Source organism: Dipodomys ordii, unplaced genomic scaffold (assembly GCF_000151885.1).
Source record: "Dipodomys ordii isolate 6190 unplaced genomic scaffold, Dord_2.0 Scaffold39, whole genome shotgun sequence".
Lineage (NCBI taxonomy): Eukaryota > Metazoa > Chordata > Mammalia > Rodentia > Heteromyidae > Dipodomys > Dipodomys ordii.
In genome coordinates, this window is record NW_012267255.1 from 12,588,413 (window position 1) to 12,614,530 (window position 26,118).

Sequence of the window (26,118 nt, forward strand, 5' to 3'; positions counted from 1 at the left end):
CTCAGAAGGAAGTTCTGTGCAGCTATGTGCTTAAAGACTGGCTCAAATGAAAAGCTAAGTATGAGACTATGTGCATATTAGTTGGTAGCTTTTAGCTATTACAGAAAAATATTAGAAAATGAAACTGCCAATGGCCATTTATGAAATAAAAAATCCTCCTGTTTAATAGAGAACAAGTGTTTTATTAAAAAAAACCGTATCATTTATATTGGAGCATAAAAAAACAACTATTATACTTGGCAATGCTGTTTTTTTTTTATACTTTAAGCACTTAGTTCTGGTCTAGGAAGTAAGATTGCTCCTAGCTGTTTCCATCAGTTTGACAATTGTACTTTATTGAAGATGGGTTAAAAGATATGGCTTTATGGGAGAGAAAAACCAATGAAGCATTTAACATGTTAAATCAGCATATTGCATTTATCAGTTCCAAAACCCAAAATACTGTGGTGTGGGTAATGAACCCAGAAAGCTTCCAGAAGGACCTGGCAGGCTTCAACTCTCTCTCTCTATGTAAGCAGTTCAAGAATTTGGAGCTGAGTAAGATCTAGATGTTTACTGACCCATTTTTCTTGAGAATATCTTGGTTGATCAGGGGCAAAACCTTGATGTTTTCCTGGGCGGGGGTGGGGGAAGGGAATGCATGTCAATTAATTTTTTTCTACAAGTCACTTAATAGCCAAGTGTGACTGAGTTTATAGATACATAAACCCTCTGTTGTAAATTAACAGAGCCTCACTAGCACTTGGTGAGTGATGAACAATGCTTAGCTCAGTACCTGATTCAGTAACTCCCCAGACTACGCAGCTATTTTTTTTTTTGTCGGTTGATGGGGCTTGAACTCTGGGCCTGGGCGCTGTCTCTCAGCTCTTCAGCTCAAGGCGAGCGCTCTACCACTTGAACTACAGCACCACTTCCGGTTTTCTGGTGGTTTATTGGAGATAGGAGTCTCACAGTCTCTCCTGCCCGGGCTGGCTTTGAACCGCGATCCTCAGATCTCAGCCTCCTGAGTAGCTAGGATTACAGGCATGAGCCACCAGCGCCCGGCCACAGCTATTTTATTAAGATCTCTGTTTCTTTAGCGTATACTACGCCATGGGATGGAAGAGCCACAGGCTTAGAAGTCAGCGTAGCATAGGCTCATTCACATCTGAATCAAACCAAAGGACTAAATTTCCTTGGGTAGGTTGCTTGTGGCAAAATGGTAATATTCAGATTTTGTGGAAGAATGCTGGCTTTTGGCAATGTTATCTTATTATTTTACACCTCTCCTATTTCTGCCATTATCCTCAAGATGGAGAAAGAGGTGCCATTTTGGAGGCAAAGAGCTAGCCTCCTTTATCAGACATGGAAACTGTATGATTCTTGATCTTGGACCTCTTAGCTCCTGTGCAGGGGAAAAATAACCTTTTTATTTATAAATTACATAGGGTATTTTGTTACAGATATAGGAATGGATTAAAACAGTCCTATTCATCTAGTTTTTTTTTTTATCTGAATATGTCCCCAAGTAACTGAAAAATCACAAGATCACATGTCCCAATTTTAATAGAATGAAATGCATTACTTTGTGAAGAGCTTTGTCAGACAATGACTTAGCTGAAATAAGATTATGAGTTTTAAAAACATCTTCTTTTGAGCTGGGAGTATAACTCAGGGGAGGAATGCTTGGCTACATGTATGAAGCCCTGGGTTTAATGCTCAGAACTTCAAATAAATAAAAAGAACGGGCCACCTTTAAAAGCAAATGTAGCTTAAAAGAGAGGAAGGCAATGAGAAAGGAAAGGATCAGTGGATAGCCAAAAGATTTTGTAGTGATCTAGCCCAGCCCAGCCAACTCCTTCATGACAGAAAATGCTTGCCTTTGTCACATGAAGTCTTATAGGATCACAAATAGTTTTGGGCTTTCTCCAGTTTGGGCCTTAATTTCACTAGAACCCTTTAACAGTCAGTTTAATATTTAGGCTCAGGCCAATCATAGGGCTCATACTTATATTCCCAGTGTTTAGGAGATTGAGGCAGGAGATTCAAGATTAAGGTCAGCATGGGTTACATGGTGACATCCTATCTGTGTGCTTGTCTCTCACACGGACACACAGACACACAGACATAGATACACACACACAGAGACACATACAAAGGGACCACATCTCCAGGCTGTACCTTTAACCAAGTTGCTGTTTATAATCAGTCTAAAAACCCCAATGTTATGAGGAAATTTTTTTCCTGACTTTAAATTTATTTAAATGAATAAAACTTCTGTAATATAGATGTTTAAAAAGGGAAGGTGGGAAGGGAGAGAGAGGGAGGGAAACACCCTGTTGTGTTGATCTCTGGAGTTTTCTGGGTGTACGCTGGGTTTGTACAAGTGTCATTGGTTTGAGTACATACTCAAATAGAGGTAATGGGACATCCTGTTTGAAACATTAATCCATAAATGTGTGGAATGTTCTTGAAAGGTCATGTGCTGAAGGCCAAGTCCCAGTGTATGTGTTCAGAGGTGATTGGATCATAAGAGCTTTAACTCAGTAACAGTTTAGCTTATTGGTGGATTCATAGTTCCTCTGAAAACTCTTGATAAGAGTCCAAAACTTTCTCTATGATGATCTTGTCTCTCTCTCTCTCTCTCTCTCTCTATGTGATTTGGTCTTAGGTGCTTCAGTTTTTAATCCTATCATTGAAGAGATCTTTCTAAATACATTCATTTCTGTTAGTCTGGGTTATTCAGGATAGAACTGATTTGTGCATCTGATAAGGGTCTGTGCTGACTTTGCTGAGTTACAGATGGTGATGGAATTTTCTACCTATCAACACACCAAAAATCATTTCCTGTTTCTAAGTAGAATTGTGACTACAGCTTTGTTATTAAGAGAGATGCTTATAGTTAAAGAAATACTAGACATTGCAATGTCTGGGACTATAGTAGACTTAGTTGATCTTTACATGAAAGCATTGAAGGAGTTGGTTACCGTTCTACTTGCTGGTGAGACTGCTAGGCCCTAGTCCTTGAAAGGAATCACACATTATCCTATGTTGAATTGCTTTCTCCACGGTACCCATGATACTGCTATACATTCTCCTGTCTCTCTGCCACCTGTGTTGCTCACTCATTCTGTCTTTTCATTCTCAGTTCCTTCTCGGAAGGCAAATTACAATGATGTAGAACGGTATAGGTTTGGGCTTAAAAATGTCCAAGTTGGAATCCATACACTGACCCTCAGCCTCTCAAGATTTCCCCTTTTTTACTTATTAAAGGAGAAAAAAAAAAAACCACTGGATGCATGTGATTTTTGGGAGCCTAAACTTCAGCTATAAATCCTTCAATGCTGGTGTACAGCAAGAATGCCATATTCAGGCTTGGAAGGTGGCTCAGCGGTAGAGTGCTTGCCTTGCATGCATGAGGCCCTGGGTTCGATTCCTAGCACCACATAAGCAGAAAAAGCCAGTAGTGGTGCTGTGGCCCAAGTGGTAGAGAGCTAGCCTTGAGCTGAAGAGCTGAGGGACAGCCCCCAGGCCCAGAGTTCAGGCCCCACAACTGACCAAAAAAAAAAAAAAAAAGAATGCCATATTCAGCTGTCTTCTATATCTTTTGTGTTTCTGATTTTACTAGCTTATAGTTGTTGAACATAGGGAGATTTTGTTACAACTCCACATTTCTCCTGTATTGCAATTAATTTCACCCCTTCTATCCCACTCCCTGCCCCTCTCCAACAGGTTTCCTTGTTCCATTTTCAGTTGTAAAGTCTATGTGGACATTTTTATTCTCCCCAGCAGCCCAACCTCTTCCTGCTTGTCTCCACCCACCTGTAGTCTATTTTTCTCCCCCTTTACCTATTGATCATCCCCTTTTGTTGATCTTCTCTATGCTGCTCTCATACGTAGTTGCAATGTCATTCATCCTTTTTCCTTTCTCCCCTCCCCTTTTCCTGTCTCTTAGCTTGACTCATGTTGTTTAACCATATAAATATGTATGTGGATATATGGATGCACCTATCCATGAATATGAATCTTTTAGGTCTAGTTTCCACAAGTGAATAGACAGTATTTTGCTTTTTTGAGCTTGTCTTGTCTTGCTCAGTATGATGTCCTCTAGTTGTATCATGTTCCTGCAGATGGCATTTTATGTCTGTATAACATTCCATGTTCATTATCCACATCTTATCTATTCATCTGTTGTTTAGCACTGGTTAATTCCATCATTTGGCTATTATGAAGAGTGCTGCAATACCCATGGATGTGCGGGTATCTCTCTGGTATACTGATTCGCTCTCTAGATATATGCCCAGCAGCTGTTAAGGTAGGATCATAATGAAGATCCACTTTTAGTCTTCTGAGGAACCTCCCAGTTGATTTCCAGAAGCTGCACTAGTTTACATTCCCACCAACAGTATGATCTTCTTCCCAACATCCTCTCCAGCATTCGTTGTTTTCTTGATGGCTGTCACTCTGAACTACAATGGAATCTTAGTGCAGTTTTGATTTGCATTTACAATTAAGGATATTAACATTTCTTCTGTATCAGCCATTTGTTTCTCCTTGTGAGAACCATTTATTCAGTTTGTAATTTAATGATTGGATTACATTTATTGTTTAATTCACACTATTAAAAATGATTTTCAGTATTTCTCAGTGTGGCTAAGGAAGCATCGTCAACCCTCACGATCACTTGTCAAAACTTGCATGTGCTTCCAGCACAGCATTCTGGTGGTCCTCATAATTGTCCTTTCTTCTTGCTCACATCTCACCCCCAGTGTCATGGATGGCTCCCAGGGAGTAACATCCATTACTTTATCAGTACCAGGACACAGTGCTCTGTAGGCACACTACAAATAGCTGTTTGCAGGTGAGACTGGCTTTAGCCCCCAGGAAACTAGAAAGCACAGTGTGGGAGAGATGCCAGGAAGCCCTATGAAGACAATTGATCTCTTGTGAGGATTAAGTAAAAGGAAACAGAGCAACAACTTTATTATATGATATGCTGTCTAAGAGTCCATTTTCTAAGTGGTAGTTTGGGATGATGAAAAAGTTCTGAAGCCAGACATGGGCACAGCTGCAGAACAGCCTGGGTAGACATGATGTCCTGCAACTACACTCTTAAACATGCTTCAGTGGTAATTTTTATGTGTACTTTGCAATTATATAGATTTAAAAGTAGGTTTCCTATTGTTAAGCACCTCCCGGTACTATAGTAATCATGTAGTCATCAAGATAGGATGGTGATCTGTTTGAGATTGGGTTCTTTCTGCTTATTAAATCTGTGAATTTAGAATCCTATCACTTCATTATGCCTCAGTTTTCTTATCGGTGACACAGGAATAATACAATGCTCACTTGCCATTCTAGGTAGTAATGAATTTATATCGGAATTTTGCGAAGTTCAGGGTGAGACATTTCAGTGCTGGCTCTGATTCTTTTAGGTTTTCATGGTGTACAATGAGGACCATACGCTCCAGCACACAAAGGCTGGTTATCCACTCATCCCTGGACATAATGTCACAGATGCTTGTGAGACCATCTGCCATGAAGCCCATTCCATATCGTGGCCACTGGAGACCCTGACTAATGACACCCAAGTGTCACGCTCCCGAGGCATGATGCCAGAGACGCCACAGGAACAGAAATAATTTAACAAGTCAATATATTTATCAAGGGTAACGTGGTCATATAAAAAGCATTTACCAGAATTACAATGCACGCATACAAAAAAGGCCTTTTTATTTTTTGTCCCTTTTATATCCTATTTTAGACAAAACAGTGAAACCAAGAAAACAATGGAAATGCACACATTCTAAAAACTGGGTATTAACTGGGTATTTTATAAATGAAACAGCCCCATTATCTATTACTTCTCAAATTCTAAACATGAGACGTATTGAACTCTCAGAGTCAACTTAAATAAATCTTTGCTAGATCTGAATGAAATATACATTTACAATGACTGGCAGTCCAGACAGAAAAAGTTTGTCATGTCTTGCAAGTTAAAACATTTCATATAAAAGAACTGGTTTTAACAAAACTCAGACAGTATCAAGAGGAAATGTACTGAATTAAAAACCTTCTGAAACAGCAATTTTTTTGACCACTATAGAAAATACCAGAAGTTCAAATTGTTGAAAAACAACAGTGTACAAAGGGGTAAAAAAATGTATTTAGAGCCAAATACAATATAACTGAGCCATATAATTTAGAAAAAGGGTTTAAGTGCACTTTCTCTGTACAATTTGACTACCATATATAAAAACTGGCAATCGATTAAAATGCAATACAGATTTGTAAGCCTTCTGGCCATTATATAAATACTAAAAAGTGAACTGCCAATTGAAAAAAGCTTACATACATACTCTACAAGCACAAATGGGCAAAGATGTAACTATAAAACTGTGTGGGAAAAAAACCACCTTCATAACACATAAAGATGTTTTGGGCACTTGCATTTAGAAACATTTTATAAATAAGCATTTAGTTTCACGTCAAAAAATAAAGCTAATTTTCCCCCAATTGCACCTATTAGTTGAGAATTCTAACATATATTAGGGATGCCTTTCAATGGACCATTTTGTGGGGAAAACTTTAGTAAATATAAAAACACAGAATTCCAAGGTAATTCCAGTGAGGCACGGTGAGGCCTTGTCAAGACACTCTGGCACTGGAAGTGGTCAACAGACACAACGTGATCAACAGCCACGGAACGGACACGTGTGCGCTTTGGCAATCCTGTGCAAGAGGAGTCCCGTCAAAATATTCTTTCACAACACAAACACAATATCACACAACAACACAACACAAAGGAGAACAGCTGAATTCAGACAACCCTACACAAATTGTGGGATTTCATCCTCAAGGTCTTCAAACTGCTGCATCCGTTTTAGCCTTGGTCTCTGGCATGCTGGCGTAATGTCAGGCAAGCCAGGCTCCTCTGGGGGCGGTGCCGGCTGACTGCCTGGTGGTGTGTGGCAGGCCGATGGGTCTGAGTCTAGGCCCTGGGTAGTGGGGGCTGTGCCAGGTGGCGTGGCTGCGGAGGGCAAAGCTGGCTTCTCCTCACTGCCCCTGACGCTACTGGTGGGTGTGCGTGGCTTATAAAATGTCGTCCAGTGCTGTGGCTGCAGTGTCCTGGGAGCTCTGACAGGAGCAAGAGGACTGGAGTCCGAGGAGCGTCTCTCGGCGGCCTCTCTTGCAGCCCTGCCTGGCTCTGTGCATGGCTTCGCCGCCTGCCAGGTGCTGCCACAGTCCCCACTCAACCTGGTGCTCGGTGTGGCTCCTTTCTCTTGAAGCACACTGGGCGCCGTGGCTGTCGCAATTTTGACAGTTACACTGTTTTGTTCACACTGTTGGCTCCATGTTTTTTGTGGGTCATAGCCATTGAATTTGGAACAAATAGTAGTAGAGGGATCTTTTCTATTAAGTTCTTCAAAGATAGGATGCTTGCCAAACTTGTCTGAATTTCCATTCCCCATATTTCGGCTGCTTTTCTCATTAGGAGAGCTTGCCAGGAGCAGTCTCTCCACAGGCAAACTCACAGGCCGAATCTTGGTCCTTGGCATATGCCTATGCATATGGCTTGTGACCCTATCCGAATGCAGAAGAAGTGACTTGGGGCTTTTACAAACATCTTCCCTCTTTTGCGATGCCAATTCAAGCTCCTGGTCTCGAAGCAAACGCTTTTTCTTGTCTGAAAAAAGAAAACCAGAAGATGTATTTAACCTCATTGCATAGGGCTATAATCTAATAAATTTTAGACGAAATTCTCTAGAAATAGGAGTCTGAGAATACTAGATTGGAATAAAATCTGCAATATTCTGGTATCTAGACAGAGGAGCTAAATATTCAATGTTATTAAAGGCATACTTTGGATTAAAAAAGTTTTAAAATATATCAAAATTAATAAGCTACAAAGCAGATTTGTAGGTTAGTAAAAATATACGGACAAAAAGTAAAAATGAAAGCACTAGTCTAATTAGAACAATTGTCTGATCTTGGCCAGAGCTTCTGGAGGCTGACCAATGCGGGCAGGCACGAGCCCCTGCACCTGTGCAGCTCTGGTGGTGTGCTTTCCAGCCACCAGTCCACAGTGAGGAGAGCAAATCAGAAGCCTTGGCAGCTGACACACCACACATCCCCAGGCTGGGACACCATTCTGACTGAATGGCACGGCAGTGGGCTCCTTCTCCACACTGATCTGTCCAGTGGTCCCACCAGCATCACCCGTCTTCCTTAGCGAGGGCTGCTGAGTTTTCTTCCCTAGGCTGACAGGCATGCTCCTATACCTAGTTTTCTGGGCCTCCCCAACAATGCAGACACTAAGGCGCCTGACCCACCGAAGTTGGGCTGGAAGCCCCAGGACATCCTTCTAGTTCTACAGGGAAAACATGGAACACAGGCGAGAGCTGCTCTGCAGCCAGCTGCTGCCCGGTCCCGGGCTCAGTTTCTGCTCCCCTTCTGGGCTGGACAGGGCCCTTGTGAGGTGTGTCTATCTGCTACCACCTGTCAAGAAAGACTCCTGTGTGCAGGTACATTGTCCTGCGTTTTGAATGATCTTGTAAAAGAAGTGCTTACCCAACTCTCTGGTATATAATAAACACTCAAAAATGTTACTTTACATTTATTTATATTTATTCATCTTAATTGGGAGCTCTAGACCATGGGATAGTAAAAACCAGGCTAGGTTGACCAATCAAGATTGGACTGGACTCCCGTCCTGACTTCCCAGTGCATTAGAAGCATGACTTCTGGCTTCAGTAAGCTCTCTGACCCTAATGTACAGGCTCATGTGGAGATGCCTGTGCTCTATTGTATGGCACAGAACTAGGAAGATGAGAGCAGATGCATGGGCCTGGTGCTTTACACAGGTAGGAAGGTACTTTGCTCCTTTTTCTTTTTCAACCTTTCAGGCTCTGCTCATTTAATATATATGGCTATATTTTGAAAAACTGGATTCAACTGTAATAGATTTTTTTTCATGTTCCTTGACTCTATACAGCAACCACTGAGTGCCATATAACAGCTGTGCAACACGAAGAGCCAGGAATTCTTTTGCACTACAGCGTAACCAAAAATGGGGAAAATCCCATCATCGGTTTAAATATAGTGCTGCAAGAATACAGAACTGTAACAACAAATGCGAGCCTTTATACCTGCTTGACAGCTACCATTTATTGCTATACAACTGCTGAGAAAATAGTGATTAAAATGATTAGTCAAAGAACTGAAAGACATACACATATGTGGGTCTAAAGTTAAAAGTAGGTCACAGTTAATTTTAGGAGTCTCAATTCCTTGAGTTTTAGAAGTCTCATTTGACTCCTTAATATCTGAAATACAGCACAGAACATGCTGTGAGTTAGCAGATGGCTCAGCTCTTTTCTGCCTTGACGTAAAACTTATGACAAGAAGCAAACATGAAAACAAGAACACTTTTCAGAAGGAACACAAAAACATTTATGAAACTAAGGATTTTTTTTAAAAAATAAAAGGTATTATAAAAGGTATGATTACAAAAGGTTCACTAACAGGCAACTTTCTCAATGGCTAGCCCAGATGTGTTAATAAAATTTTGAGGTTTGGATCGCCTCAACTGTATTCACCCTAGCTTTTGGCTTTTTTTTTTTTGGCTGGTCCTAGCGCTTCAGCTCAGGGCCTAGGCGCTGTCCCCAAGCTACTTTTGTTCAAGGCTAGTGCTCTACCAGTTGAGCCACAGTGCCACTTCCGGTTTTCTCTGAGTAGTTTATTGGAGATAAAGAGTTTCATGGCCTGCTAGCCCAGGCTAGCTTTGAACTGCGATCCTCAAATCTCAGCCTCCTGTGCAGCTAGGATCACAGGCATGAGACACCAGCACCTTGCTTTTTTCCTTTTTAAGTGATATTTTAGTGGTACCTGGGATTGAAATCAAGGCCTCATATGTGCAAAGCAAATATTCTATTCATTTTCGCTTCTGATTTATTTGCTATGTTTTAAAGTCAGTAAACAGAGTTTCTACATGGCCACTCACCAATGAGACATGAGTCACATTTTTCCAATGCACTGTGCTTGTGTTCTGATTCCTGAAATGATGTAGTTGGTTCAAACATTTTGCTTTCATTAACTGCAGTGTGAATATCCTGTCAAGGGAAGAGAATTTTCACACTTGAAGAAGCACAACACATTGCAGAATAAACAGCTTGAAGATGTCTAACAATATACTAACATCAATACTACAAAGTTCTAATGCAATTTTATAAAAGTCAAAACTCACTTCCTTTGAAGAAAAAAACATTGACTTCATAGAATGTTCTGGGTCTCTTTCTTCTGGTGACAACAGAGGTTTTGGAAGACAGCCTTGATCAACCTGGTGTGCCACAGCACCTGTGCCAGCTGCAGCATCTTGTGGCTGGAGAGACCCATCGAAGATCTTCTGTGAGTATGTAATGAGGAACTCTACCAGTCGTGCCTGGTGTGAATATTCCGCAAGGGAAGAGATGGTGACAGGAGCAGTTGTGGGTCTTGGCCTAATGAGACTTGGTCCAAATATGACTCCCAAGTTTTTGGAGTTCATCTTGTTTTCTTCGGAGTGATCTACAACCCTGCAAAGCAGAGCACAGAAAGCTACAGGAGATCAACCTATTAGCGGTTCCTTAATTGTGGTTTACTATGGGATGGGAAGGAAAAATAGATTGCAAAAGACTAAGAAAAATTTGTTAAGGGTCAAGTTTGAGTGTATGTGTGGGGTGGCTAGGAAAAGAATACATTCAATTAAAGTATTTGTTACAAATAGGGTTTACAGTATTTTATATCAGAATAAAATCCAGGTACAAGGAACTACTGAGGCTTGACCAGTGGAAAGGAGATTATGTCCCTTAAAATGATTTCCATCTCAGCATATGATATACCCTCCCATATGCGGGAACAAAGCATCACCGGCTTTCTGATTGCCACTGCTAGGTTTTAAGCCCATGATCCTCTCTCCTGAAGATCACTTTATTCTATCACACTCCCACCCTCTGGCTTTACTTCAAGCTCTCATTACCTTTTACTTCTGTAACTGTTCAAGGAGACCTGAAGGTCTTCAACCCATTTTATATATTTCTACCGGAAAGAGCCAATGGGTAAATCTGAGTATATTAAACATCTAGCGTGCAATTCTTTATTGGGTACAGAGCAAAAGGGTAAATTCGCTTGCTAAGTATGTAAGACTTTCTTATCAGGCCGCTACCTAGTTCAGTTTTTGCTTCTGCTTGCTTTATTATAACCTCATCAAATCACTTGTATTTCCCAAATTAAAACAATCTCATTTATCTTCATGTCTGTAATCCTCTGCCTAGAACACTCTTCTGTAAATCTTCTGTCCAGCAGATCACTACTGAGTTCTTTAGGTCTCATTCAAGGGCTATCTCCTCTGACCTATAACCGCACCCCAATCTTCCTCTGCACCCAATGATGCTGCACTGGGCTAGTATGCAGGTTTGTCCCCAAGGATGGTCTCATAGACAGCAGAAATCCTTTGTTTCCCAGCCAGAACCTGGCATATAGACAGCATCTGAGAGACTGTGTCGGTGCATGAACTTACATTCAACACTCCCTCTCCCTAACACAGAAAAATGAAATTTGTTTTACAAACTATAATACAACAAGGTAGATGGACTTCACACTACCAGAGTGTACAACAAATGATTAAGATAGGGACATTTTATTCAACAAAAACCACCCACCAATGGATACTCTACTTATAAAAAATGCTTACCGCCTGAGATGCACAATGAGGTAATGAAGACTGTTAAAATTTGATGGTGGCAATTGTCTTAGAAGGTCCTTGCTTTTTAGAAGAATTCGGTTTATTTCTATACACATGTTTGGGTACTTTTTGTCCTCAGAGCTATCCTTTTTTGTCTCTTGTTCTTCATTTACATGTTGTATCTCTTTTGCAAGGTCTATAAATTCCTTGTATAGTCGAAATAAAATAAATGGTTCTGGGAGCTAATAAAATAAAATTACATTAGGAATATATTTTTTTCTGGTTTATTTTGGTTACTACTCAACTGTATTTACAGCTTTTCAATGCTTTTGCATATCCCTTTAGATTAACAAATTTCAAGTACAGATGTGACCTATAGAGTGAATCATCAATATAAACTATATTTAAAACACATGTTGGGCTGGGAATGGAAGAAATGGTAGAGTGCTTGCCTAGTATGCAGGAAGCCCTAGGTTCAATTCCTCAGTACCACATAAACAGAAAACAAGTGGTAGAGTGCTAGCCTTGAGCAAAAGAAGCTCAGGGACAGTGACCTGGCCCTAAGTTCAAGCCCCAGGACTGGCAATAAATAAATAAATAAACCATGTTAACCAATAGTCTCCCTATGCCTATTATATTCATGAGTGCTCTAAAGACAAGATGACCACCAACTTTTACTGAAATGAACCTAGGATAATACACAAAACAATCCAAATAGAAAAAGCAGTAACCTGGATTTTACTGGTATGGGGGATATAGAAATAATAAAATACTACAGGGCCTTAGTGTTATAATTTGGCCAGATTACAAAGAAGCACCAGACAATAGACCTACAAAAGATACAGGCAACAATTTATCTAACTTTTAAATACAGTTTAACTTCCCTTGATTTGTCAAAAGAAAATATTCCTCTCTCCAAATAACAAATGTGCTCTTACAGTACGAATTTCAATGTTCACACTGTTCTGAAATGGAAAAATACAATGTGCTCTGGCTACCCACTGTCCTGTCTGATCTGTGGAAAGCTAAGTGTCATCTTGAGAACAGCTTCTCCCGCCACTCTGAGACATGGGGGCAATGATTTCACCTCTTGAAACTTCACATTTCCCACATGAAAGTTTTGATTATGTTCTAATATTCAAGACAGAACAAGAGTTTATTATTTAGACCCCATTCATCTCTTCTCCCTGATTGGCTAGAAAAAATAAAGGGGGACACATTTCTATTTCTCAATGTAGGAATCTACAAAAGTATAACTAAAGAACAAGCAATACTTTTCTGGATTAGTACGACTAGGAGAATTTTTTTTTAAAGCTCTCCTCCTATAAACAGCCTGAGGTGATCTGTGAAAATGGTTTGCTCCTCTCTTGACCCAGAAAATCCCACAAAATCATGCAAGTCAATCTTTGTGTTTCATGTTTACTTTAAGAACACCTACAAAACAGCCCAGGTCATCAAGGGTATGCATATCCAAAAAGCTACCAAGTGTTTGAAAGACATTCACTTTAAAGAAGCAGTGTGTATCGTTCTGGTGGAGTTGTCAAGTGTGCCCAGGCTAAATAGTGGGCTGGACATAGGGTCAGCCCAAAAAGTTAGTGTTGAATTTCTGCTGTGCATGCGTAAGGATGCAGCGAGCAAAGCTCAACTATATACTCTCTAGTCACTGAACATATCCAGGTGAACCAAGCATCTAAACTCTCTGCCGAGCTGTTGGGAAGAGCTCTTGGTGAGATTAACCCAGCACGAGCTCCTCCCATTGAGATGACCCTTACTGAAAAGGAGTCAATCATTCCTAAACCAGAAGAGGATGCTGCACAAAAGAAACAAGTTTGAGAAGAAACTGAAGAAAAAAATTAAGGCACAAGAATAAATTTAGTATCAAATACATGCAAATAAAGGGGAAAAAAGAAAAAATTTGAATAGACTAAAGCAGCATCTTACAACCTAAAGCGACTGCTAAACTGTGACTCAACCTAATTTATAGAATCCTAAGGACACCTGAAGTGTGGGCACCAGGCTCTCTGATCTTAGGGTAAGGTGGGCTGCATGAGGAAAGTCTGAAGGTGCTTCTTTACAAAAGACCATGCCAACAGATCCCAAGGAAATATCTACATAAGTGGTTTTAAAAAGATCAAGTTGGAACAAGAGTTCCATAAGCTGATTGTTGAGGACTACCAGCATTATTTTCTCTGCTATTATTATGTCTTCATTTTCACCCAAGGACTTGATGCCAGCTGGATTTGGCCCAGATCATTTCTGTGCCTAGTTCATGACAATGTGCTGATTAAGTTCCTCTATAAGATAACTGCTGGAAGCCACTTATTTCACCCCACAGATGTTTTCTTTGGATCTACTCCTATAAGTACAGAAAAAAAAATCTAGGATAACCCCCCTCTCTGATTGTATTCTTGTTGACATTCTAGTACCTAGCTTATACAATAGTTTTGCCTGATGGTCCAAATATGATGAACTTCCTGGCCTTACCCACTGACCTCCAATAGCAGCTATTTTGAGGTGTTAATGAAGATAAGTCATACTGTGATCTAAACACTATTGTATAAATTGGATTTTCAGTATTGGAGGGCATGGTTCAAGTGACACAGCACCTGCTGAGCAAGCATGAGGCCCTTAAGTTCAAACCCAGTAATGTAAAAATGAAAAAATAAAATCTAATCATGTAACAGTGTGAACACTGGATTGTTTTTACACAGCCAGAATTGTACTTTTAAGTCATTTTCTAAAGCTTAAAGAGTTGCTTCTGCTTAGTAAAATACTGTTTATTCCTTTAATTTGATCAGGGAAGATCTTGTTTAAGGTGGGTAATATAAGTAGTGAGTTTTTTGTTATTCTTTTGTGCCAGAATTTTATTATTATTTTGTGCTGGTACTGAGGCTTGAACAAGGGTCTCATGCTCTTGTTTAGCTTTTTCTGCTCAAAGCTGGTAATCTACTACTTGAGCCACATCTCTACTTCGTCTTTTTGCTAGTTAACTGGCGATAGGAGTCTTTTGGATTTGTCTGCTTGGAATGGCTTCAAGTAATTGATCCTCAACACTCAGCCTCCCGAATGTTAGGATTACAGATATGAGCCACTGGTGCCTCACTTGCTATTTTTTTTTGTTTTTTAAAAGACATGAATCTTTTATATACTCTTTGGTCTCCACATTAACAATTAGAAGACATCAGTATGGTCTATGTCAATGAAAAGATATGCATAGCAAATGTTATAAACAAAATATCAATCATATATTTATTCTTTAAACTTCATGATTTTCAAGAATAAAAGCTTTACCTGTCGAAGGTATAACTTTAAGACATCACAGATGTCATGTGAACTGAATTCTGAAATGTCCACCAAGTGCATTCCATTTTCCAAAGCCTGACACAGTTTTTCAGTTTTTATCTTGTTCCCACAAACACGATAAATCCCCTTGAATAAAAACAAAAAAAATTCCATAAAATATCCCTTCAGTTTAGTAAAAATGGATAAATGCAGATATCTAAACTTATTTGATGTGTTTGCTCCAATTTTTTTGTTAGCATTTTAGAAAACACCTAGTCAGAGACAAATGAGTTAATAATTCAAATATATCTGAATAAATCTGTTATTTTAAACTAATAGCACTGGTGTCCTTTAAAGTTTTCTTTTCACTAGAACAAATCACATATACATTCATGGTTTTTAAATTTTAAGAGGCACAATTTACCTGTAGACATAAGGCTCTATTTTCAACTTCTGAGGCACATATTTTGAGTATAAAAGGAATGCCATCGGGTTCCTTCTTTGCTACTTGTGTAAATTCTGCTCCAAATAAGTGTATTTTTCCAAGAAGTTTCTGGTGACCGCAAATAATGACTAAATTCTCCAAACACTTCCGATGACAAACAAGGAGACACTACCCAAAAAAAAAAAAAAAAAAAAAGACAAAGCTTAAAACGGATTAATTCACCTTAAAAAACTCACCACTAGGAAAACTATAAGTACAATAGTAGCAACAAAAATGAGTTTAAAAGCTGTTATGTGTGGTGTTTAAAATATATGAAATGGCAAAACAAATACATAACTATAGAAGATACAGTATTTTTAAAGAACAGATTTGCAAAAGATTCTAGTAAGTACAATCCTAATTAAAAAGTACATAGCAAAAAAAATGTAAGGGCAAATGAAAATTTAAAAATATCATACCTCTTCACATTCCACACCCTGGAACACTACAATGCCTTCACAATCTCTACATTTTGTGGGGGACCTCAATTTGCGGAACTTGTGAGTGAGAGCTGCCTTTGACATCAATGTTTTCTTAAATGCCCCGAGGGAATTGGGTCCTTGCAACAGGAAAGACAATATGTAAGAATGACAAGATAATTAAATATTATACATGATACTGCACTTTGATTAAATCTTTCAATTTTGTAACATCCACATATGATGCAAAGATATTACTCTGAGTTTCTAATACCAAAATAACATCCAATTTTATAGACTTTAAAACTACACATTTATCAAGCATTTTGGTAAAAATCAGCACAAAACCAGTAAGATGATTTTAAGATGCTACTGAAAGATGTTTTCATAATCAGAAGATACATGCCTTTATTAAGATGTGTTTTAGATAGCATTCCATTCTTGGGGAAAACCCCAATAAATGCTTCAAAGGAAAAGAACTACATGAAGCTAAGGTGTCTGCATCATTTGCAACAAAGGATAAAAGTTATTCTTACACTGAGCTATGCTCCTAGACCTGAACTGTTTTAGAAAGGTTTTTCAGAATTTCTCATTTACTGTTATCCTATTCACAGTCTAGTGTTTATGAAAGGTTATCACGTCTAGCCTATTTTAACACCATGCCAACATAGTAACTCCCTGTTGTATTTGATCTTTTGATTAATAATTTCCAACCCGTATTTATATATAATTATTGGCATGATATGTATTAGGTTACTGTGATGCCTTTTTAAAAATACATAGCAAAGAATTGATTATATATAATTTTTCCAACGTCATACAGTGCTATTAGTTCTACTAGTGTAGTGGAGTGGGTCTTAATTTAGGTGAATACACTACCAGCTTCTGAAGGGGAGGGCGGCTCTCTTTCATCTAGATCATCTGCAGAAGACATGGTTCCACTGGATGGAGTTCGTGGAAGTTTTCGGTGGAAGTCTCCTGAAAGAAAATTGCAGATACCGTAACCTGACTCTTCACAGGAGAGTATCAGAAATGGGCAATGAGGACAACTTTTGGAATTATACAAGTCATATTATTTTATTAGCTTCAGTGTAAAATTTTTCCTTTATATATATATAATATATATATATTATATATATATATGTATAAAATAATGAATTCTGATGTCTATGGCATTCCAAATGATTTAGGATTTGCTCTAATCAGGGCCTTAATTGCTAGCACTAGCTTGAATAATTTTGTTTTTACAAAGCTAGTTACAAATTATTCAGTGAAGACTTCAGCCTCTTATCTCCAAGTGTCCCTTGAAAAGTGCTTGTGGTAAAGGAGGCAGCAAAGCAGCAGTTGATAATAATCTGTCTATAAACTCTACTGCATGCTGCATGGAAAAAAATTCCTAACTTGAAACACTGGTCTACATAAATAAAAATTCTGTAATACATAAAATGCTTTCAAAAACACCTTGGAATTTGAAGTGGTTAAATCTAACACACCTCTCAAGATTTTAAGAGGAAGTAACAGCCAGAAAGAACAAGGCTGGGACAGTTTTTGATAGGGGAAGGAAGAAAGAGTTGAACTGAAAAGCTCATGTGTTCAAGAGCTACCTACTCCTGCTAGCTGCAAAAGCTATGGTAAGGTACTCTCCTTGAAACACTAGAGTTCAAAAAATTGCCTCTCCTAGGATTTTGAGATATCACGTTATTTTAAAACACATTGTAAAAAAAAAATTATCACAGGCACAAAAACTGTCATAATGGAATTACTCATTATAACAATAACCATAAATGAAGCTAAAGATAATGATATTTAAGTTCATATAATATACAGTATGAAAACAGAGATAGCCACTCATATCAATATGGAACTCAGAGTGGGGGAGCATGCATGAATGAAGTCATAAAAAAGAACAATATGGTTTCATTTGTGTAACATACACGAGAGGGCAAAAGTCCATTACATACAGGTAGTAAAAGCACTTAAAATAGTTACAGAATGATTTATAAAATTTAGCCTGACAGTTTACTCTGGTAGAATAATGGGCAATGCTTTTTAAAGAAGACAAAGAATGATAACATGCCTTTTCCTCTCATATGTTGATGTTAACCTAAAAGATAAACATACCTAAACACATAAAGGATCATATATTTATGTGTACATGCGTATGTATGTATGTATGCAGTAAACATATGTAATTGTGGGACTGTTTGAGAGGACTAGAGAAGGAAGAGGAAAGAGAACATTAGAGGATGGCTAGTACTGAAATATTATGCATTTGTGAATGAAGATAGCAAAAGAAACCTCACTAAAAGCTGGCTGGCTAATAGTGGGAAGTAGAGATGGTAAAGCAATGGTAAACATGGGCGTCAATCTGACTAACACATCTGCACCAGTGAAATACCATGGTGAAGCACCTTCTTTATGACTATAAAACAGGTCTTGTTGCTGAGGATACTAGTGCTGGAAGGGGCAAACAAAGAGGAAGGTAAATCTGGTCAAAATACTTTATGTGTATGTGAAAGAAAGACAACACAATTTGTTGAAATTTATTTGAGAAAAGGGGCTAGGAGGTTCAGGGAAAAAGATGGAGGGGGTATGTCTAATCAAGGTATAGTGAATGCATATAGGGACATGTAAGAATGTAACCCCTTTGTATTACTAATTAATGCTAATAAAAATATAAAACCTCAGAAGGTGTAAACAGGGGGCTTCTAGTGTACTGTTCTACTTAGATTGAGTGATGATTATCTTAGGGTTTGTTTCATTATTTTTCAGTAAACTATACATATAGATATTTATATATATTCTTTTTTGATGTCTGTTACAGTTAATTTGACTATTGAATTTTTTCACTGCTTTAAGTATTTATGTACCTGGACTTATAGATTCTGAATCCAGAGATCTGGATTCGCTGCTCCCTCCAGTACTCTCAGAGTCACTAAACATGCCGAATGTCCAGGATCTTATGAAAGAAGGACCTTAAAAAGAAAAAAACTGAAGTCAAAACTTGGGCTCCAGATGACCTCCATAAAGTAAAATATCGACATTATATAAAATTAAGACCATTCAAATGACCAATTTATGAGTTTCAATATAGTCACAGTAGTCACAGTTAAGCAAGTTTCTCTTCCTACCTGTTACATCTGCACTGTTAGAGCACCTGTCCTCTTCCATTTTATTACAGCTGTCTGGAAGTCGTCCAACATCCTCCAAAGAGTCAGCAGGTCCATATCTAGATGTCTGGGGACTATTTGTTAACTGTTTATTTACATTCCTGTGGGGAGAAAACAAATAAAGTTCAGCATTATTAATCAGTCCATTTTATTCTATATTCAGAAAAATTTGTTAATTTGAGTGCAACTAAGGTAAGCTAATTAGATATTAAGAACAGATTACATCACATCATTCAGTTTGTTTCAGACTTTGTGAATAACTTAATACAGCCTCAAAGGAGCAGCAACAGAATATTCAGTAACTTGTCATGATTATACTTGAAAATGTAAAAAAATGTTGGTTAAGTTTTGTTGACATTCAAAATACATATGCTCCTTATTTTTTATCTCAAAGGACTGAGGTCTAGGGCTGGAGATGTGCCCAACTGGTAGACTGCCAGCTGTGAGTAAACAAGTACAGCAAGCTCCAGGTCCCCGAGTTCAAGCCAAAAAAAGAACTGAGGTCTATGTCAAAATGAAAAGCTTTACTCTCGACCAAGTTACATCTATTCACGAAATGTACTAAGAAACCACAAAATATAAAAATATTCCAAATGTTCTAAACTTAATTCTGCAGATGGATGAAAAGATCACTATATTTAACAAGGACTTAGTAAATGTTTCATCTCTTGAAATAATTTTACTGATACATTAATTCTTACCCATCAACTTTTTCCTCTTCCGTTGAACTTGTAGCCTTGACAAATTCACTGTATTCTTGGCCTGGGTCGTAGAGTTTGGCATTGTCACACAGGGAACGTAAACTGTTTGCAAGGGAGGCAGCCTGCAAGTGCTGCATGTGGAAGAGGTTAACTGTTACCTGTGGTCACAGAGACAAAAGGCAGAAATAACTCATGCTGTACAGAATGCTATGTGCATGCATTTATGTCAATGGCTGCACCAATCACTGAACACTACTGTCCACATGCTGTGCTTGGAAAGAAAAAAAACATAAATGAGAGTGAATATATATAGCTGAAGAACTTCATTTGTAGATATTAAAAAACAACAATGAAAGCTGAGAACTGTTTTAAGGAAGGAAAGGGGAAGATAAGGGAGAGTGATAGAGAGGGTGAGGTTGACAGAGCGAATGCATTGTATGCACCTATGGAAATGTCACAATGTAATTCCCCTAGTACAATTCATGTATGCTGATAACAAATCTTAATGAATAAAAAAGTAGTCTTAATCTAATACCTGAGAAAAATCACTGATAGGAAAACTGGGTTTAAACTGGACAGTTAAAACACAACCTCACAATCCCACTTCCTCAGTTTTAGGAGAGAAAGGTAATTTTGAGGATCCTAACTCTGCACTCTGAGGGTCTAATCACAACTACTTAAATGCCTATGCTTGAAGCAAACTCAATAAGCATTTTTTCACTGTCTGTCTTTTGATATGGGGGGGGGGAGCTGTCTGCTTATCTTGCCCAGGCTGGCCTTGAATTCAAGGTCCTCCTGACTCAGCCTATCAAGCAGCAGGGGTTACAGATATGTGTGATCATGTCTGGTACTTTTTTCACTTTTTCAATCTTATAAAAGTAGAAATGTTTTACTGAAGGACTTAAAAAATGTAATTATACCTACAACTTACAGTAACAACTTGCCAGGTGCTGGTGCCTTATTCCTGTAATCCTAACTACTCAGGAGGTTGAGATCTGAGAAACTCAGTTAAAAAACAGCCTAGGCAGAAAATTTCTACAGAATTAACCAGCAAAAAGTTAGAAGGGGAGGTGTGGTTCAAGTGGTAGAGATCAGTTGTGAGAGAAAAAGCTAGGAGCAAGATGCTCTGAGTTCAAGCCCCAGGACTAGCATACATACACATGCATGCATAAATGCACATGTGCTTGTACACACACACACATATGCCAAACAAAGTAACAGCAACTATGATAGCAGCCATAAAGTTCATATGACATGCAGACTCATTCTTAGAGATTTAAATTAACTAACTTAACATTCACCAAAAAATCCCCTAGGCTTTGGTTTACTGTAGCAAACAGACAGATGAGATATTGGTCTTCACCCACTTCTGTGTTTTCCTGAGGGTGTGTCAGGGAGAGTTAACAAGTCATGCAAGTATTTCCTGGTACTAAAAAAATGTTAGCAATACTATCCAAGAATGTGAGATTATGGAATATGACCATGTGTTTTGGAAGGGTATTCTGAACATGGAAGATTATTAAGAAGAGCTTCTCTGATAAATTAACATTTGGAAAAAGGATGTGAGAAAGACCCATTCTCACACTAAATTCACTTAGAATCCTTGATGGAATGCAGGAATTGCCTGCTTATGGAGTCTAAAGTTAAATAAATGGTAGCAGGTAGACTGTGGAAATCAATTACAATTTCAGGTATGTTTTCTTAACTGCATCCCAATCTAGCTCCTAATCTTATTTCTAGATCAGCTGCTATTCAAACACAGCTTGATTCCCAAAAGTATAAACTGGGAATGGACAGAAAGCTCTAAAAGAAGCCCTCTCTATACCAGGAAACCAAAGGGATTGGGATTGGGGTTTTAAGAAGAGAATGACAGAGTAGGAGAAATCCCTGTTTTCTCTCCTGTCTCACTCCCCCAAGTCTGTCCAACCCCATAGAATACAATCCTGTGGCAGTTGCAGCAGGACAGATATCTAAAACTAAGGGTATTCTTTATGGCCAGATGTATTGTAATTAGTCAGAATTAATGCCTCTGACTATCTAGAGAAAAGCTTTCAGGAACAGAAGACCAGGAAGAGGGCCACAGAAGTGCTAGGGAGTAAAGCCTACTTACATCAAATGCTGATTTTAAAAAATAAAACTCAAAACAGTCTTCAATATAGGTTATAACCAGAACTCTGAGACTAATATAAAAGTTACACTGAAAATGTATAGGACAACATCCAAATATACTCCTCTCTCTCCACACACACACACACACACACACACACACACACACACACACACGCACACACACGCACACGCACACCACCACCACCACCAACAACGGCAACAAAAAAAAGAAAATCTTAGTAACTCACAAGAAAAAAAGGTGAAAACCAGACAGCAACACTGAGATGGCTCAGATACAGGATCTCAGATGAAGATTGTTGTAACAGGTGTGAGAAGGGTAAACAATCTTGAAATGGAGAACGACAAGTCACAGAGAGAAGTAGACATAAGAAATAAACAAAAAGAAATTTTACTACTGAGTAACAAAATTTCCCAAACAAACACATTTACTGAGGGGTGTCTAGGAAAATGGACAGATCATCCATCGGGAAAACACAGCCCTTCTCAATTCAGATGGGGTTATGTTTCTATAAACACACCCTAAGAGGAAAATGTTTTTAATACCACAAAAAACCCACTATAAAAACCACAGTTTTGGGGCAGGGTATAGGAGAGGGCAGGCCATGAAAGCCTGTGAGAAAGTAACAAATCATTGAGGCTTGACAGCACTAAGCCTTAGAGGAAGAGAAAGAAAGCTCAATATTTTTTCTCAGAAATATTTTTTCAGCAATAATAGTTAAAAACTCAAACCTAAAAAGTTATTTAAATTTACACATACAAGAAGTGAATTTAGAATAGGAAAAAAATGAGCAAAATTCATACCCAGGAAAGAAGTTGAGTATGTAAATTTCTAAAACCTCAAGCCCATATACTTTTCTCTCTCTCCTTCTCCCTTTCTTCCTTCCTCCCTTTCTTCCCTCCTTCCTCCCTTTCTTCCTTCCTCCCTTTCTTTCTCTCTCTCTCTCTCTTTCTTTCTTTTTCAGTTGTGGGACTTAAACTCAGGGCCTAGTTGTTGCTGTCCCTGATCTTTATTCCTCAAGACTACCACTTAAGCCACAGCTCCACTACCAGTTTGTTTTTATTTAGATGGTTAATTGGAGATAGGAGGGACTGGAAACATGGTTAAGTCGGTAGAACACATGGCCAACAGAGTCAGATACTGGGTTCAAATTCTGGTCTTGGACCAGAAAAGAAAAGAAAAGGGAAGCAACTGGAGATAAGAGTTTCATGAACTTTCCTGTCCAGGCTGGCTTTAAACTGCAATCCTCAGGTTTTAGCCCTCTGAGTAGCTAGAATTACAGGTATTACGTGTGAGCTACTAGCACCCGGCTAAGCCTGGATACTTTTACCAGGAAATGCTACTGAACATTTAAATGAGTTATAATTTCACACAAATTCTTTCAAAACACCAGGAGAAAACAGTTTCCAACTCATTTTATGAAACCAGACATCAAAACCAAACAAACAGTAAAAGGAAGCTAAGACAAACATATACCAGTATCTTTTGTTAATAAGAAAAAGAAAATAATCGTATTTAGTAATATATTAACAAATGGAACCCAGCAGGATAAAAAGGAAACAATGTATCACAATCAAGGAGGTTCACTGTGGGAATGCAAGGCTAGCTCAAGACCCAAATGCCAATGCAATCCAGCAGATTTGCAGGAAGATGAACAACTAACCCAGGTGCCCAGCACTCAAGAAGCTGAGACAGACAGGAGGATTGTGATTATCAGTCCAGCCTGGGTTAAACAGCAAGACCCCATGTTAGGAAAAAGAAAAAGGAAAAATTTATATATATATATATATGATGATGATCACAAATAACATGGAAAAACATTTGGTAAAATCCAGCCTTTATTAATAACAAAGCTCTCAGCAATGTGGAAGAACAGAGGTATTCCTTAACTAAATGAGAGGTAACTTCAAAGACCCTCCACTGTCCATCTTTTCTGAGTGTTCTGTCCTTAATGTGGAAGATAAGGTAAGGGGGAGTCTTCTCTCACCTTTCCTCTTCAATGGCAGAGTAGAGCCTAAACTAGTGCATAAATAAAAAGCAACAAAGACTAGAAAGGAAGGCAGAAAACTGCCCCATGTAGGTAAATGATTTTCTATGTAGGAAACCCCCAAGAAATCTACAAAAATTCCTAAAACAAATGAGTTTAGCAAAGTTGTAAGATATAAGAATAATACAATAATGAACTTTTTTTTTTTTTGTCGGTTGTGATGCTTGAACTCTGGGCTTGGGCTCTTCAGCTCAAGGCGAGTGCTCTACCGCCACTTCCGGTTTTCTAGTGGTTTATTGGAGATAAGAATCTCACAGACTTTCCTTGTCCAGGCTGGCTTTGAACCATGATCCTCAGATCTCAGCCTCCTGAGTAACTAAGATTACAGGCGTGAGCCACCGGCGCCCGGCACAATATTGAACTTTTAAAATTATTGTTGAACACTGAAACTGTGGGAGGAGGGCAAGTACTGGGTTTGTACTCAGGGCCTTACACTTGGTAGGCAGGGTCTCCACTGCTTTCACCACATCCTTAACTCTCTTTGCTTCAGTGATTTTTCAGATAGGGTCTCCAATTAGCTTTGCATCTTTATACTTCCTACAAAGCTAGGACTATAATTATGTACCACCAGAACTGGCTTTATTTGTCGAGGTAATCTTAGTAATTGTTTCCATGCCATGGCCTGCAACTGCAATCCTCCTAATCTCTGCCTCTATTTGGTTGGATTATAGATATAAGCCATAGTGCTTGGCTACAGTTTGAAATTAAATGAAAAATACACATATACAAATTATATAATAGCTCATTCACAATAGCCACCCCAAATAACATGCACATATACACTTTGTATTTTGCAAACTATAAATGCTAAATAAATGGAGAGACACATGGTATTCATGCTTTGAAAAACCAACTTGAAATGCTATATAAATAATTCTTCATCATTTGACTGATCAAAGATTCAATGCAATGTCTACCAAAAAGCTTGGAAGACATTTTTTCTAGACATACACAAGCTGATTCTAGCATTTTTAGGGAATGTTAGAGAACTCTAAACACATAAACAATTCTGAAAAAGAGTGAGGTTGGAGGATTCACATCATTATCAGATTTTTTTTTTTTTGTCAGTTGTTGGCTTGAACTTGGCCTGGGTGCTGTCGGTCCCTGAGCTCTTTTGCTCAAGGCTAGTGCTCTACCACTTTGAGCCACAGTGCCACTTCTGGTTTTTGAGTGGTTAATTGGAGGTAAGAGTCTCACATGGACTCTCCTGCCTGGCTGTCTTTGAACTGTGATCCTCAGCCTCCTGAGTAGCTAGGAATATAGGCATGAGCCACTGGTGCCCAGCACATTATCTGATTTTTAAGACTTGCCCTAAAGCAATATAAAATATAATCAAAGCAGTGGGATTCTGGCAAAGGATAAAGAAGTTTTCATAGACTAAAGTAGAGAACCCAGAAATTCACACAAATTTGGTTTTTGAAAAAGCAATATATATACATATATTTTTTTTTAATTTTTAAAATTTTTGTCAGTCATGGGCTTGAACTCAGGGCCTGGGGTCTGTCCTTGAGCTCTTTTGCTCAAAGATAGCACTCTACCACTTGAGCCAGAGTTCCACTTCCCATTTTCTGGTGGCTAATTGGAGATAAGTTTCAAAAACTTCCCTGCCAGGGCTGGCTTTGAATCTCAATCTTCAGATCTCAGACTCCTGAATAGCTAGGATTATAGGTGTGAGCCACCAGTGCCCAGCTATAAAAGCAATTTACTGGAAAAAGCATAATGTTTTTAACTAATTGCACTACAACAAGTGGATAGCTACACTGGCCATATTTTTTATTTTCTGTATTTCATGATATATTGGTATCTTAAAAAGCATGCCTGCCAGGGAGATTTCCCCTTACTTGGTAGCTGATCATAAGTCATTATCTTGTGCACTGGCCTTTCCTGAGGAAACCCCCAATAGACTCTCATCCTCGGCTTTCTGCCCCCTTCTACTTCTCCCTGTTGAATGTGAAGTTTTGTGGCAGTTTATGGCTCGATGCTTCCCTTTCTCAAGATATAAACAATAATGCTTTCAATGGTACTGATTTCTTTGTGTTAGTACTGAGGAGCTTCCATAAATCAAAATTCTATAGGTATAATTAGTATAACAGCTGTATGTAAAGATGCATCTCCATCTAAACCTTACAAAAAATTAACTCATAAAAGTAACTTATAAAAGTAAAACTTTTGGTAGAAGACTTTGT

The 26,118-nt window shown here is 38.5% G+C and overlaps 1 protein-coding gene across 1 annotated transcript in view; it reads right to left on the minus strand.

The window, feature by feature from the left end:
- Positions 1-5,618: 5,618 nt before the first annotated feature.
- The window catches only part of Arhgap29 (Rho GTPase activating protein 29), a 48,552-nt gene continuing 28,052 nt past the window's right edge, over positions 5,619-26,118 (minus strand). Inside the window, exons 13-23 of the mRNA XM_013018325.1 lie at positions 19,758-19,915; positions 19,018-19,157; positions 18,757-18,861; positions 16,766-16,864; positions 15,887-16,026; positions 15,408-15,596; positions 14,993-15,130; positions 11,711-11,943; positions 10,226-10,553; positions 9,983-10,091; positions 5,619-7,666 (exon numbers count right to left, since the gene is read on the minus strand). Of these exons, the coding sequence (XP_012873779.1) occupies positions 6,810-7,666; positions 9,983-10,091; positions 10,226-10,553; positions 11,711-11,943; positions 14,993-15,130; positions 15,408-15,596; positions 15,887-16,026; positions 16,766-16,864; positions 18,757-18,861; positions 19,018-19,157; positions 19,758-19,915 (2,496 nt within the window). The 3' untranslated portion in view covers positions 5,619-6,809. The remainder of the gene's footprint in view (positions 7,667-9,982; positions 10,092-10,225; positions 10,554-11,710; positions 11,944-14,992; positions 15,131-15,407; positions 15,597-15,886; positions 16,027-16,765; positions 16,865-18,756; positions 18,862-19,017; positions 19,158-19,757; positions 19,916-26,118) is intronic.